This window comes from Sturnira hondurensis, unplaced genomic scaffold, assembly GCF_014824575.4.
Source record: "Sturnira hondurensis isolate 20B ecotype Veracruz unplaced genomic scaffold, ASM1482457v3 Scaffold0003801, whole genome shotgun sequence".
Classification (NCBI taxonomy): Eukaryota; Metazoa; Chordata; class Mammalia; order Chiroptera; family Phyllostomidae; genus Sturnira; species Sturnira hondurensis.
In genome coordinates, this window is record NW_028076432.1 from 620,655 (window position 1) to 638,244 (window position 17,590).

Genomic DNA, 17,590 nt, shown 5'->3' on the forward strand with positions numbered 1-17,590 from the left:
GTAATAAACATTCGTGTATATACATCTTTTTGCTCAAAAATAAGTGTTTTTACGTAGGTCTATAACTGGAGTTGGAAGTATGAAACATTAACATTTGTACATCCTTAAAAAATGTCTATCAAGAAAGAGCAAAAACAGAGCTTTTAATATTTCACTAGAAACCTCAAGTGAGAAGACCAAGAGCATTCCTACACTCAAAATCACTCCCTCTGTTGGTGTACCACCCATCAGCCCAATCTGGCCCAAATACCCCCTTTCTACAATACTATTGATCAACTTCTTGATGCAATTTATGCATATTCCGCCTGAGCCTTCATAAGCTGTTTCCACTGAGATGTTCTCATGTATGGATCTATCTTTACCACCTTCATTCCAAAATGGAAGTAAATTCATGAAACATGAAATGGCCTTCATCCCATTCTGATTATTGATCTTATCATACACTCTAACCATCAGGTACTTTTAAAAGGGTGAAAATCTTTTAGAAAACTGGAGGAAATAAGACTAAACATACTTTTTAGCATACAAAAGGCCACTTTTAAAGGTAAGCTTTTATGTTATAGGAGAAATTATTTGAGTAGTGACTTCTGATTTTAAAAGTTGCATTAGAATTGTTTGACTGCCTAACATACTGCTAGGCAAATATTTTTAAAATTATTTTACATGGCATATTTTATCTCCAATTACTTAATAATCATTTCAAAGTTCTATATATTTTATATCTCCCCAAAGAGTTTAATAAACATCTGTCAGAGTAATTGATTCAGAATTGCTTTCATAATTACTGCTAAGAAAAGTGTAAAACATTTCAAAGCCAAGATCTGTACAGGAGCTAGAATTTTTAGCATCACTTTCATTCCACAGTGTTTTAGCTAAATCTTATAGACCATTCACTCAGAAGTTCTATTTTAAAAAGAGACCCTGGCTGGTGTAGCTCAGTAGATTGAGCACTGCGGGCCTGTGAACCACATGACCACGGTTCGATTCCCAGTCAGGGCACATGCCTGGGTTGCAGGCCACTTCCCAGCAGGGGACTCACGAGAGGCAACCATACATTGATATTTCTCTCCCTCTCTCCTTCCCTTCCCCTCTAAAGATAAATAAATAAAATATTTTAAAAAGAGAAAACTACTGTTAAACTTTGTGGACAATATAGAAGTAAAATTGCTAAACAATCCAAGTTGAATTCTACCATAAATAAATAAACTTTACATCAGTTTATTTAATCCACAGTATATTAGAACAGTAAGACTACAGTACTCTGATAGAAATTTATTTATTTAATAGCAGTTGCCTTAAGAATGTAAGGATTATGTATCATTTGAAAACATAAAAGCATGATTTATCAATATATTTTAAAACATAAAAGCATAATTTATCAATATAGCTGAGGAAAAATGCTTCTTTGCCATCTTGTTGGATGATAAAATTATTTCACAAAGCAAAATTTAGAAGGATAAATTAACTTCAAATGTAATGGATACACCATCCACAAACCATATATGACTCACATAATAGTGGATATAAAATGATTACAAGTTATCCCTCATGAGCCGTTTTGTAAAGAAATATTTATGACAAAGAAAAAAGTCATCAAGTATAACAAAGGTAATAAGAAGACTGCATTTTGCAGACATACTGAACAGCAAATATTCAAAGATGTCATTTTTTAAAAATGGTAATTATTGGAACAACTAAAACACTAGAAGCAGAATTATGAGAGAAATATGGACCTCTGAAATAGGAACCCTGCCAATAATGATAGCCACCATTTATAAAGTATTTTAAAAGAACTGTACAGATCATTGCCAGAGTCAAAGTTCAAAGCCACATTTCTCAGACTCTAGACCCATGTGCATTATGTTCTAATACCCACCTCCAATTCTTCCCAATAAAGAGTACAACAAAAATTCTCAAAAAGCACAAGTGATTGCGAAAGAAGCCAGAGTTAAGACTATTCCTTTAACTACATGAGCTAAAGTTTTTCTTACTAATAAGTATTAGTAAGAAGATGCTAGAAACTTTTGGATGCCTCTATTTTCTTCATTATTACTAATATAGATTCCAGTCTGTTACAGATAATATCCTTAAGGATGTTAACATGTTTTTCCATTTTTTTATGTGATCTTATCTTACTCAACCTGAGGCATCCCTTGTCTACAAGAGCATCACTACTCTCATGGCAGAAATTCAAAGAGAAAAGTTAGAAATCAATTTCTAACTCTTAAAATATACTCTTATTCATTCATCCATTCAAAAATACTCCCTTAATTATGAGCCAGCTAGTTTTCTGTTTGTGGGTCTACAATGCAGTGTTCCCTTGAGAATGTAAACTCCATAAGGGCAAGGGTCATACACGTGTTTTCATTGGGCATTTAGTACTCCTTCGATGTTGGTAAATGAAGGGATAAAGAAATGAATGAATACAGTAACAGAAGGAAATGATTATCTTCTTCCCACTGCTTCTCTCCCCACTAACATCTCTCATGTCACTCTCAATTTTGCCATGACTAGGCAAAATAACTAGGAATTAGGCAATGAAGAACATAGGATGTATAGTCCCTCATAGCAGTCTGCAAAAAGTTTGAAGACAAATTAGACAAAAGAAAAATCTTAATTTAGGAGAAAGAAGAGATTTTAAAAAACTAGAAATAGCCAACTTCTCAGATGCACAGTTCAAAACACTGGTGATCAGGATACTCACAGAACTTGTTGATTTTAGTCACAAATTAGAGGAACAAATGAAGGCTAAACTAATTGAAATGAAGGGAAATGCACAGGAAACCAATAGTGATGGAAAGGAAACTGGGACTCAAATCAAGGGAGTGGATCAGAAGGAAGAAAAAAAATGACCAAACAGAAAAATATGAAGAAACAAGATTTCAAAAACATGAGAAGAGGCTCAGGATCCCCCAGGACATCTTTAAACGTTCCAACATCCAAATTATAGGGGTGCCAGGAGGGGAAGAGGAACAGCCACAAGTGGAAACTTCTTTGAACAAATAATAAAGGAGAACTTCCCCAATCTGGCAAAGGAAATAGACGTCCAGGAACTCCAGGAAGCTCAGAGAGTCCCAAAGAAGTTGGACCCAAGAAGGAACAAACCAAGGCACATCATAATTACATTAGCCAAGACTAAAATGAAGGAGAGAATCCTAGAAGCAGCAAGAGATAAGCAGCACCTACAAAGGAGTGCCCATCAGACTGTCAGCGGATTTCTCAAAAGAGGCCTTACAGGCAAGAAGAGTCTGGAAAGAAATATTCCAAGTCATGAAGTGTGAGGACCTACATCCAAGATTACTCTATCCAGCAAAGCCTTCATTTAGAATGGAAGGGCAGATAAAGTGCTTCTCAGATAAGATCAAATTTAAGGAGTTCATCATCACCAAGCCCTTATTATGTGAAATATTAAAAGGACTTATCTAAGAAAAAGAAGATAAAAAATATGAACAGTAAAAGGACAGCAAACTCACAGTTATTAACAACCACACCTAAAACAAAAGCAATCTAAGATGACAGCTATATCAGGAGCGGAACCATAGAAATGAAGATCACGTGGAGGGTTAGCAACAGGGGAGTGGGAGGGGGAGAAGGAGGGGAGAAGGTACAGAGAATAAGTAGCATAGATGGTAGGTAGAAAATAGGGGGAAGGACAAGAATAATAGGGGAAATATAGAATCTAAAGAACTTGAGATATGTGGTCATAAACTAAAAGGGGGGATGGTGGGGGAGTGGGTGTGTAGGGTGGAGGGGAATGAAGGGGGGAAATAGAACAACTGTAATGGCATAATCAATAAAATATATTTTTTAAAAAGAGTAAAAGGGCCTATTAAAAAAAAACAATTGTAGCTTCTCAATGCTGGATCTTCCAAGTCAGGAATCAAAAGTAAGAAATGCCTATGTTCTATAAAGCATTGTATAAAATGTATTTTCTGAGTTGAGATATTTAACTCATTATGTATTATATATCATAATACATAACTTATTAATCATTTTAAAAGCATTAACATTAGATGAAAACTAGGATTTTTATCTACTGAGTTCTCATAAAGCAGTATAGCCATGTTGTTTAACTGACATGAGATACACTATAGGATTTTATCCTTTTCACAAATAATGCATAAATAGACAATCAAGCAAAAGTGGTTAGAAAAAAATAAATCCACTGCTTACATCTCCATGAAAAACTGACCTTAAGAGATTTCTCAAAAAATATCTTTTAAATTGTAGTTAAAACATTTATGCTCAAGGAAACTTTAAAAAACAGTAATATAAAGAATATTTGTGCCTTGGCTGGTGTAGCTCAGTGGATTGAGTGCGGGCCTGCGAACCACACGATCGCAGTTCGATTCCCAGTCAGGGCACATGCCTGGGTTGCAGGCCACTTCCCAGCAGGGGACTCACAAGAGGCAACCATACATTGATATTTCTCTCCCTCTCTCCTTCCCTTACCCTCTAAGGATAAATAAATTTTTTAAAAAATCTCAAAAAAAGTGTTAAAAATGTTTTTAAAAAAAGAATATTTGTGTAAAACTCTACAAGAGTTAAGTATTCACTTAAGTTGATCAGTCAATAACTTTAAAGAAAAGAAATTTAGTATAATTATGCACAATACATACCACTTTATTTTAATTACAAATAATTATATTATTTGACAATGCTTGGATCTCTACACAATATGGGAAAAACTTTGTTTTTAATAAAAGCATATTAACTAGCCTACTAATAATCAGGTTCTAATGTAGTATCAAATCCTGAAATTTAAAAAAATGCATTCCTATTATGTTACAGATTAATACTTGTTCTCAGAACTATTTCCAAAAAAGAAAAAAAAATTCTTACCAGACATAAACTGTGTAATAGAGGATAATTCCATTTGGCTCCAGGGGTGGTTGCCATGACAACTTCACAGTGACACCAGACAACTGTTTCACAGAGAAGTCATGGGGGGGAGAATCAGGAGCTGAAAATTTAGAGTACAGAATAATTTATTTTATTAAACATATATTTAAAAGATTAAAATGAAGATGCACAAAATTTTTATTATAAGCCTTCTGGTAAATGAATCAGGTACAGTGCTTTTCTCTGTGGGCATGGGAGACTGATGTTTACTTTCAAAATTAGATGATAAAAGAAGATTTTGCATGGTGGTGTTAGAACATCTGTTTCTGTGATTCAATGGAAAAAAACATTTCATGAGAAAAAAGAACAAGGGCTATGTCATAGTGATTCACCTACTGCTTAAGTACATCTCAGTAAATTACAGTTCTCTAATAAAAATAAAACTCTGTGGTGAATAAATATAATACACAGTAAAAAAGCTCCCCCCAAAATAAAAGTAGATGGAAAAAATCATACATCTAAGTAGTGGGAAAGTAATAAGCATAACATTGGGAGAGCAGTTACAATGACTGACCCCACAAATAAAAACTACATTCCTTAATTTCATTTATGTCAGTAAAATGTAAAATAATATGGGAATCTGTTCATTTAGTCTTCCGAATTGAATGGTTAACAAAGGAAACACCAATGAGGCACATGAACAGAAAAGTACTTCTAATTCTTTCTCAAGAATTCTAATTCTTTGCAAAGAATTAGAAATACTTTCTAATTCTTACTTCTAAACAGTGTAAGGATTCAAATACTTCAGTGATTCTACACTGAATAAGCACTAAAACATATTACTGTACATTAACTAGCCAAGTTTATATTTCCATTTAGATAAAACATTTAGAAAGGCATTTCTCAGCACCTATACCAGTATAGTAATGTCTTAGCATATTGATATACAACTTTTTGCATATAAAAGGATATAAATTACTAAAACTTTTATCATTATTGTTTTACATGGAAAATGAACAAACAGGAAGCTAATAGGAATCCTGAGAATTTTTTTGACATATTTGAATAATGTTAATACACGTACACATTATTTTTTTCAATGATTTGGAGAAAATGCTACCTGGATTCTTTTAGTTTTTATTTTCTGAGAAATCTCAGTTATTGTTGTTTGCATACATATGTCTTTGTGTGTGTTTTCATTGTTGTGGTAACAATTTTTACCAAAAAATGTTTATTGAGCAGAGAAAAGGTTTATGAGAGGAGTTGTAAGGAATAATGGTGACAGCTGTATTTATATTTTCATTAGGTATTCCCACTGGCACTATAATAAAAATGCTATCAAATACTGATTATCACAGGAATCCATATATCATTTGGAGATGTCTGTTTCCCAAGACATGCATTACCTCTAACTGAGAACTCTCATTTGTGAAAACAAAAGCCTATGATATTTTCCTCAATGTCTTTGCAAAACTGAATTTTTGTTTATTATTAAAAAAATATTTCAATCAAAAATAACACTGACTTAGAATATATGTTGTGACTAAGCATTTCTTGCTATAGTATGCTTTAAGATACTTACGTGAAATACAATTCTTGGTGTTTTACATTTAATCTTTCTATATTTTGAGGCATTTTAATGTAAATTTTTGTACTGCTTAATAAATATAATTAACATGCCTATCAAAATAAAATACTGCATATCTACAATAGCAGACTGTTTTAATAATTTTGGCATTTGTATCCTAAGTTACAATCCAAAAAATTTTGAAAAATTAGAAAAGCAAATGCAGTATCTTTTGCAATCTACCCAATTCATCATGACAGAGCACATGAGAGTACATGTGAAAGGCCTTCATAAGGCCCCTACTCTTTCTACCTGGTGTTACCTTCCTTATTTGTCACCCTCCCACTTTATTCACCTTGCTTCAAGTCCCAGCTTAGAGACAACTTTCTCAGCTGCACTTTCTCGCATGCCTCAGAATAGCTACAGTCCTTCTTTGGTCCTGCTGAATACTTTTAGGGAATTGTTATAGCAGTAATTAGAATTATCCAAATTATTTGTTTACATATTTCTGAAAACTCTCTCTCTTACTGAACTGAAAGTTCATGAGGAGAAGGAACTCTCACTATCCAATTAGGCAAACTTTCTCAGGACTTTATCCTTTCTTAGTTTCCTTGTAATTTTTGGATAAAGGGATCTTGTTCTTCACCCTGTTCCTTAGCAATTGCATCCATGACTTGGCCAGGGATTTCAATGAAAGTTTACCTTGACTTTGTGTTTCTAGCAGCCCAGGTATTCAGACGTATAGTATAATTTGAAACTATTGACTTGAGAGGTGAAAAGCTCTGCCTGTTGGAAATATATGTTCATTACTGGCCCAGGTTCCTTCACAAAAGATCTCAAAATCTCAGAACAATTTAATTAGATTAGAAATAAAGAAGTGGGCAAACAATGACAGTTTTACTTCTTCCCTTCCATTTTGGGTGCCTTTTATTATTTCTTCTTGTCTGATTTCTGCAGCCTGGCCTTCCAGTACCAGGTTGAGTAAGACAGGTGAAAGCAGACATCCCTATCTCATTCCTGATGTTAAGAAAATGGTACTTTTTCCCTATTGAGTATGATGTTACCTACAGGTTTGTCATATATGACCTTTATTATGTTGAGATATATTCCCTCTATTGACACTTTGCTGAGAGTTTTTAGCATATATGGGTACTGGATTTTATCAAATGCTCTTCTGCACCTATCCTATGATTTTTATCCTTCATTTTGTTTAAGTGGTGTATCACATTAATTAATTTGTGGATATTGTACCAACTTTGCATCCCAGGAATAAATCCCACTTGATCATGGTGTATGATCTTTCAAATGTATTGCTGGGTGCACTTTGCTAGTATTTTGTTAAGGTTTGTTGGGTCCACATTCATCTCGGATATTAGCCTATATTTTTCTTTCTTTATAGTGCCTGTATCTGGTTTTGGAATTAGAATAATGCTAGTCTCATGAAATGAGTTTGAAAGTCTACCCTCCTCTTGAATTTTTTGAAATAGTTTGAGAAGGAGAGGTGTTAGGTCTTCTTTGAATATTTGGTAAAATTCACCTGGGAGTCTTTTTATTACTGCTTCAATTTCACTACTGGTAATCAATCAGTTAAGATTTTGTTTCTTCTTGATTCAGTTTTGAAAGTTTTATGTTTCTAGGAATTTATCCATTTCTTCCAGATTGTCCAATTTGTTGCCATATGGTTATTTATTATATTTTATCTTAATTATTTTTCTTCTGTGGTTTTTTATTTTCATTTCTGATTTTATTAATTTGTGTCCTCTTTTTTCTCATTTCTATTTTATTTATTTGGGTGCTCTCTCTCTCTTTTTTTTTCTTGGTGAGTCTGTTTAAAGGTTTATCAATCTTGTTTATCTTTTCAAAAAACAGCCCTTGGCTTCATCGAACATTTGTTTTTTTAGACTCTATTTCATTTCTTTCCCTCTGATACGCATTATTTCCTTTCTTCTACTCACTTAGGTCTTTTCTTGTTCTTCATTTTCTAGAAGAACAAGAGAACAATCTCTTACACTTTAGGTGTAAGTTTAGATTGTTTATTTGAGATTTTTCTTGTTTTTTTGAGGTAGGCCTGTAATGCTATGAATTTCCCAGTTAGGACTGTTTCCTCTGTGTCCCATAGATACTGGGTTGCTGTGACCAGATTGACTATTATTGTAAGTGATTGTCTAATCACTATGCTATACACTTGAAACTAATGCAAAATAATATTACATGTAAACTATAACAGAAAAAATTTAAATTAAAAATGCAAATTTGGACAGGTAAGTTTTAGTGGAGAAGCAAGCATGGTAAGCAGAGACAATGACTAAAGAAAGACTAACCTCTAAGGAGACTTAGAACAACCCAGAGGACCCTACCACCATGCTTTGATGAAGTGATTTTGTCAAGGTGAGACAGTAAGAGGCCTGAAATAGGAGAATAGAGTTCCAAAGACTTTATTATGTTGAATAACATAAGTCAATGAAGAGAAAAAGCCTTCTTTCTAGAAGTGCACAATGCACATTTTGTCCTGGTGAATGACTAGAATCTGAACATCCTCAGGGTACAACCTAGCTTGGAGATCAGGAAACTTGAAAGAAAGAGGAAAGAAACAGAGATGCTTTACACATACTTATACTATTTACAGGCCCACCCCTCATGGCAATAGGGCTTCCTTTTATAGAAAATATTAAGAGTGTCCAAAAACACAAAGTATAAAACACAAAATGCAAATCCAAACCCAAGTATATTTCTCAAAACTAATTTTCTGAGCATGATATATGCCTCTAACTTGGTGAAGTAATGGTGTAAAGCAGTCTTGGTAGCACAGTTGATTTTATTCGGGTTGGAAGAGGTATGTTTAAATATTCAATAGGAAGGCTGTTAACATTCAGGAATACCATCTTGCAATTATGCAGCAAAACTGGAAAATAGCCTGAACTCATTAGCAAATAACTCTAATTAGATTTAAAAAACTGTTACAGGTTGACATAACAGAATCTGCTACAAAACGTATGTAAATGTCTAATCTTATGAATACAAAAGTTGAAAAACACAGCATAACTAATATGTTAGTTGACGTTCAAACCATTCAAACCAAAATTTTAGCCTTAAAAATTCTGATTAAAAAATACTGTTGTTTTTTTTTTACAGAGCACAGATGACTCCAGAATAATGCAAAAAAAAAACCCCACTGTACACCTGATTTTATTGAGCACAAACCTGACTGTGCCAGCTTCTTTTACACCATGGCGATGAAATCTGGGTAGTACTGGCATGGCTCACCACTGATACCAAAGGATAGGGTTTTTGTTTTTTTTTTTACATTATAGCTTCATCTACATATGTGGCTTTTGAAATGTGATGAACTCAAATTGTCTTTATCTACTGCTACACTTACCATCTTCTTCTGTCAGCACACTTATGGGTGCACTCCGAACTCCTTCACCTTTGAGCGTGCTAGCAGACACCTCAATCACATACTGGGTATATTTCTTCAGCCCTAAATAGAAATTAAATCGACAAGTTGAGACTTAGAAAATATTCTTTAATAATATGCACAAGGCAAACTATAAAGGATCTCAACAATCTTCCAAAAGTAAAAGCTAAATGAAAATGTAAATATTTGAAAGAGTAACTCCTATTAAGAAGACAAAATGATATAGAGTAATATGAATGAGGGTTGACCTAGAATATTCTTTTATGTCACCTGAAATAAACTCCTAGTTTATTTAATCAAAAGGCCAGAGTTTTCATAGCCTGTATAAAACTACTCATAAATACCATTCATAGTATAACAAGGTAATATTTTGTGGCCACTCTGTTAATATAAATCTAAATATACAACTATATATATATAATTTTTTACCTTCAATGCTCTGGGTCAAAGAGGTTGTATCTATAGTTCTTTCCACATTTCCATTACTTCTCTTGAGATAAATTGTATATTTTTGTATGATTCCATTGGGACTACTTGGGGGAAGGAATGATATTTCAATCTCTCCAGAGGAAATATTTTTGTAAGTAATATTTTCTGGTGCACTATCAGGTACTGAAAGAAAAGTAAAGTGAAATAAATCCATGAAACAATTCCATTCTAAAAACCTATTCTGCTGAAGTTTTCATCCAAGTGCACTAGGAAGTGATTGTAATAAATATCTTTTTTGTAATTCTTGTATTGCTGTTCAAGTACAGGTGTCTGCATTTACTCCCCCTACCTCAGCCATCCCCACTGACCTCCCCTGATTCCACCCACTTTGGTTTTGTCCATGTGCCCTTTATAGTTGTTTCTGAAAACCTTTGTAATAAATATCTTAAATGAAATAAGGTGTAGATACATTATACACAAAAAACAATGTAAGAATAGATTTTATCTCAATAGAAAATTCATATGATGAATAATAGAATAATGATAATCATATAGAATAATGTTTACAGAATGATATTTTTATTAAAATGGTTGTAACTGTATTAAGCAATCATATACTACAGAACACACAGATAAAAGAGGGTTAGAAAACACTTGAAGTGATTCTGTCTTTCATTAATTACTCATATATATATTAAAAGTTAAAAATTAGTTTTTTAAAATTTTTTAAATTTAATTCTTGTTCAAGAAGGGCTTGATAATGTTGTATATTTAGATAAAGATAAAGAGGTGGGAAAGAAAGAAAAATTATGTAATTTTAGAACTGCAAGTCTGTCCCTATGAACCTATAGTGGTCCAAGTCCATGTAGCCTGTACAGCATGAATTTGAATTAAAACAAATCTGTAATCCTGAGTTGCTAACATTCAAAAACAAATAGCATAAAGTTTCTCTGAAGAAACTCAACTTCAACTCAGGGCACATAAATTTCCCACAGATAAAGTTTCAAGTAATGTGAGCTCACTTACAAAATCACTAAACACCCAAGTAACTTAGGCACCAATAGTTAAAGCCAGCAAAGAAAAAGAAAATAATAATACACACACACACACACACACACACAAACACACATTACACTTCAAAAGACATCAGCTATTGAGCTTACTAAAAGAATAAAAATGAATTTTTAGTATATTTCAAGAAATAAAACATTTGAAAATATGAACACAAAGTATTTAAAGAATGACAAAAAGCATAAATAATGAAACAGAGGTGAAAAAGAACCAGACAGAATTTCTAGAACAGACAAAATAAAATTACTGTAAGTCAAATTACCTTAATGTATCAAAGCAGATTAGATACAGACAGTGAAAAATTTAGCAAAAAGAATGATAGTATTGAAATGAAAGTATTGAAAATGTAGCTCAGTGACAGTATTGAAAATGTAGCTCAGAGAAAGGAAATATTAAAAATATAAAAATGGTAGTTAGACATAGAGGTTATAACTAAGAGGGTCTAAGGTAATAGAATGAAGAAGAAGAGATATTTGGAAAGGTAATAGCTGAGACTTTTCAAAATCATTGAGAGATATGGAACTTCAGATCAAGGAATTCCAATAAATCCCAAGCAGAATTTTAAAGAAATTCTGAAATTAAATAAATAAATTAATTAATTTAATTAATTAATTAAATAAATAAAGAAATTCATTGTCAAAGTATGGTATACAAAAAAGAGATTATCTTAACAGCAACAGAAAAAGATATATTATCTATAGAAATGACAATTAGGCTGACAATTGAGTTTAATCAAAAAACAAGTGGAATTCTATACCAGAAAAATTAATAAGAACAAAATAAAAACATTTTCAGACAATCAAAAACAGAGAGAGTGCATGTCATCAATACCACATTAATAAATAAAATTCTAAACAATGCACTCTTGGCAAACAAAATATTTTCTGGAGATGAAAGACCATAGTTGCAAAGGTAATGTTTAAACATTGTCTTCACAGAACAATAATAATAATGTTTAATTTGGGGGATTAAACCCCATCACAGTATAAACTAAATACGTAAATATTATTGTCATTAGAGTCCTGCTTTTAATTATTTCCTTTCAAAACAAAAAAATTAACCTTTAAATTTTGTATTCTAAATACAATGGATATAAAAACTGCGACTAATAAAGTTAGTGAACTAGAGAAATAGAACTCTGAAGTCTTGAAAGTATAGATACACTGTCCCCTTGCCAATTGCTACCTGCTACCAAGTATACTGCGACAAAGGCAGACTTAATAGAAAACACTGACAAAGAATTTGACAAAATTTTTGATAGTCCAAAAATTTTGGAAGGTTTAAAAATCAGAACATAGTATGATGTAGCAATATAACCTACTATGCCTGCCCAAACACCCCAAATCTCCTCCTGATGCTGTGTTAACCTTCCGACTCTCACTGAAATCTTGGACCTGCTGAGGTAATCCTAGCCCCTTCAGGTAACTGGTAACCATTTGCTTTTCTCCGTAACCTCTATAACCATAGTACCTGGGAGGTGTATACTTGTACTTATTGCTCCTTTTTACTATATTCATATCTTTTCTCCTTCCTACCTGAAGAACTCTATGAGCTACATTTCCTTAAGATAGTCATCTAGTATAAATTTTTGTTTTTTAATTTTTTTTAAAAAGTTCATGTTAATGGCTAAGTAGTACTCCATTGCATAAATGTACCATACCTGTTTATCCACTCATCTAGTGGACACTAGTGGACACTTTATTCTTTGCAACAGCATGAATGGGCCTGGAGAGCATTATGCTGAGTGAAACAAGCGAGGCAGTGAGGGACAAATACCATATGATCTCACCCATAAGTGGAACCTAATCGACAAAACAAATATGCAAGCAAAATATAACCAGAGACATTGAAATAAAGAACAAACTGACAGTAACCAGAGGGGAGCGGGGAGAGGGATAATGGGGGAAAATAAGGAAAGGGCCATCAAAGAACATGTATAAAGGATGCATGGACAAAGCCATAGGTGGGTAGGATAGAGGGTGGGAGGCGAGGGTGGGTGGTGCCGTGGGCTGTGGTTGGGGGAAATGGACAATTGTACTTGAATAATAATAACATATGTGATAAAATAAAGAATATGATGTAAAAACAAGAGGAATAAGCCAATCAGAGAAAGACAAGTACCATATGATTTCACTCATATGTGGAATCTAATGAACACAGTGAACTAAACAAGCAAAACAGAGACTGACTCATAGATGGAGAGCAGGCTGACAGCTCTAGGGGGTCGGGGTTGAGGAGGTAGAGGGATAGAGCAAAAAAGACAAAAAAAATAAAGAACTCATGGACACAGACCACAGCATGGTGCTTGCTGGGGAAGGGCGATGGATGAAGGTGGAAGATGGTATGGGTAGATAAATGTAATAGAAAAACACAATAAAAATGTAAAAAAAATCAAAATTATGAAAAAAGCCATCTAGTGATACTCTTGACACTTTTCTAAACATCATAAAAATTTTACCACCCATTTGATGGACTTCCTCCCTACCACCCTTAGAGATGTCAACATGGATGCGAGGACCTGTCCAGTTGCCTAGAGTCTGCACTCCTTGATCTCCACAATCCCAGCAGTCTTTTCCACTACCTCACCTTGACCACTGGCTTTTGTAGCAACACCCCAAGCCTTGCCATTACCAGTAACTGCCAGGACTCCTCTCTTTGGCAACCCCTTTCTATCTTTCCAGCTTACCAACTCTCATTTTGTCAACTGAACAATCACCTTTTCCTCATCAGATCATCACAGCCATCATCTTCCTACTTACTCAGGTCAGAGTCCATAGCCCGTCACTAAAATCTCTCCCTAGCAATCTCCATCAACTCCTTTTTTTTACTCTTACTTTCCTGACAAAATTCCAATTTGGATTAAACTAAACTCAGTGCTGGTTCCATACCAGCAATGTAACTGCTGGAAATGTCTGAATAAAACACTATGTCATGCTGACTAGTCTCATTTAAATTTATAACCTCCAATATCAAATAAAATCTTTTTCACTGTCTGGTAGCCTGTGCATGTGTGTGCATGTGTGTGTTTGTGTGTGTGTATAATTTAGTTTCCCATTCCGTTCTGTATATTTTCACCATCCTCTCTCTCCATAAACACCCAGTATCTCCCATCCTACTTCAAAGCTGATAAACTTGTCTCTCAGTTCATTGAGAAAATAAATGCATTCTCTTTCTAGTGCCAATTTTCCTTTAATTGCCTTCTCTTCTGCCCCTTTCCAAGGCCTAGCCCTCCACTTCTGCACTAGATTCCTCTCCAGCTACCTAGTCAAATGTTTTAGACTTGAAGTTATTTCCTTTGTTGGATGATTAATTTTCTTTTTATTGAATAATTTCCATAATTATATGTGAAATGCATGTGAAAGCACATATTATATCTATTACAGTAAAAAAAGAGACTACTCTCCTTTCAACTATTGATCCTATCTTCCACTTTACAAGAAAATTCTTCAAAATTTGCCCTTACTCCTTTTATCCCCTGTCTTACTCATCATTCTTCCTCAGTTCCCCTTCAGTTAGGCATTTTCCCCTCATATTTTTTCCATGAAACCTACTGTTGCAAAGTCATCAATAATCTCCATCTTGCAAAACGATTAATCAATTCCATGTGCCCTCAACTTGCTTCACTGTTAACAACACTTGACATAGGAAATGAATTCTTTCCGCCTGAAAGTCTTTATTCAAGTGCCTTCCATGATCTTGTCCTGATTCTCTTTCTACCTCAATGTCCACTTGTGCTTAGTCCTTGGCTGGCTCCTCCTTGACTTCCCAAAGTCTACAGGTTAGACTGCCCCTGGACATAATTGTATGCTTCTTTTCATCTCCACGACACTCACCCTGATGTGACTTTTTCCTGACTTTGAATATCAGAGATACAGCAATGCCTCCAATTGATGTATTCAACTCTGCATTCTTTCTCTGACTTTCAAACACAAAACTACTGAATTCCTCCAAAGTGACCTTTTAACTGACTTCCCCACTTTAGTAAATGGTGCCATCATTTTTTACCCAAATACTCAAATTTAAAAAAACTAGTAATATTGATTTATCTCTTTACTCCCAAGTCCAACATATTTAGCAGCAGCCTTCTAAAACTGCAAATCATACCAGCTTTTTGTCTCATAATTCTCTACTACCTTCCCATTAAAATTAACCAAACTTCTTACATTGGCACCCAAATCTCTCCATGGTCCACCTCTGTCTGTCTGTCCCTCCTCATTTGTTAATTCCCTCCCCATAACTCATATTGCTTGAATGACAGAAATATTCTGTTCTTCCTCAACTATATAGTGTATCTTCACTTCAGGGACTTGCGGATTTCTATTTTTCCTTCTGAAACACTTTTCTTCCTTATCCTCATCTAATTTAATTATGTAGATTATTAATATTCCTGGGTATATATAATATCCTCAGAGAAACTTTGATCAGTCCTCTATCTCAAATAGCTGCTCACCACTCTATAACTCTCTCTCTCTCTTTTTCCCTCATATTTTTTTCTTCAAAAAATTTACTTCTTCCGAAAGTCATATGTATCATTAGTTTACTGGCTCTGTGGCCCCTCGAAGAACGTTAAGTTCCACTAGCTAGGAATTTTTTCTTACGTACTGTTGTATCCTCGGTGCCTACTAGATCTGTAGGACGTGATATGGAGTCCATGCAATCTGTTCAATGAATGAGTAAAGAGTCTGACATGATATAGAATGTATTAAAAAGAGGAGAGAAACTCACAGCTAAGGAAAGTAAGTAAAATTTAATTGAATAGCTTTTCAACAGCAAGAAACAGAGAGATTAGTGATGCTATGCTTGAATTTTATACTTCAATATAACTTCTGCTTTTTAAAAATTCTCATTGGCATTTCCAAGTTGCCCTCTGGAGTTGCCTGCCTGCTCCGAGTAGTCAGGATATAAAGATGCATGCCTGATGCAAGCTGATATCCTTTGCATTTTTATTCATTAATCCTCAGAGAACAACCAGTGCTGGGTCTTCAGGGAAAGTAAAGCAAGAGCAACCTGATGACTTACTAATTTTAGAAAATGATGCTGAACTCTTCAGTTTTCGAAAATAGCATAGTGTTTCCCATTGTGGAAGTAGTATGCAAAATAGATAACTCAAAAATAAAGGTAATTAGTATAGTTAGTTGAAATAAGCGGAAATGTAAAAATCTATGTAAAAATTAAAAATAAATAATTTTGTTTATTTATTTTTGTTTGGCATATATAGTTTTAATCTTATGTAGATAAATTAAGAAATGCTATTAATTAATGCAAATTTATAAAGTGCTACACAAAATTTTAGTCAACATCTAAGTTACTATCCACTGATGGTTGTTGCCCCAAATCAGACATAGTCAAGGCATTTGGTTAAAGGCTTACTGTAAAAAATGTTATGTCTTAAAAAGGAAAGAAAGTGCCCTGGCTAGCATAGCTCAGTGGGTTGAGCACGAACTGGGAACCAAAGAGTCGAAAGATTGATTCCCAGTCAGGGCACATGCCTGGGTTGCAGGCAGGTCCCCAGTGGGGGCCACACAAGAGGCAACCACACATTGATGTTTCTCTTTCTCTCTTTCTTCCTCCCTTCCCCTCTCTAAAAAAATAAATAAATCTTTAAAAAATAGGGTTTTTTTCTGTTTCACTTAAAAAAATGAAAGAAAATATACGGATTGTCAAAGGGTAATTTGCATAGAAACTTAAGAGTTCTTTATGTGATTATTGCACACTATATGAGAAAATATAAATTAATCCCAAGTTTGCTTGTCAAACTGTCCATTCTATACTTAAAGCACACATAAACACATATGTGCACACATGAAATCAATCTTGTGTTGATCTTTCCTGCTTGAACACAAGAGTTTAGTATTTCATTTCCAAGCATTAATGAACCCTGATTCTCCAATCGAGATAAAACATTGAACAAATAAAGTTCTCCTATTTGTTAAGCAGTAGCATTAACACATGAGTTAGCACATTCCTTCATTTCTTATAAAACAATAACAAAAAGTGGGCTCTTGTTTTTGGTTTTTCTTTAAGATTTTATTTATTTATCTTTAGAGGGGAAGGGAAGGAGAGAAGGAGAGAAACATCAATGTGTGGTTGCCTCACATGTGTCCCCTATTGGGGATCTGGCATGCAACCCAGGCCGGCATGTGCCCTGACTGGGAATTGAACTGCGATCCTTTGGTTCCCAGATCTGCGCTCATTCCACTGAGCTATACCAGCCAGGCCAAAAAAAAGTGGACTCTTGTTTTTCACATGAGTAAAAAATAAAC

At 34.1% G+C, this 17,590-nt stretch overlaps 1 protein-coding gene across 1 annotated transcript in view; it reads right to left on the reverse strand.

The window, feature by feature from the left end:
- PTPRQ (protein tyrosine phosphatase receptor type Q) overlaps positions 1–17,590 on the reverse strand; it is a 261,122-nt gene that overhangs the window by 148,138 nt on the left and 95,394 nt on the right. The window contains exons 33-35 of the mRNA XM_037042809.1: positions 10,257–10,439; positions 9,789–9,890; positions 4,843–4,963 (exon numbers count right to left, since the gene is read on the reverse strand). Of these exons, the coding sequence (XP_036898704.1) occupies positions 4,843–4,963; positions 9,789–9,890; positions 10,257–10,439 (406 nt within the window). The remainder of the gene's footprint in view (positions 1–4,842; positions 4,964–9,788; positions 9,891–10,256; positions 10,440–17,590) is intronic.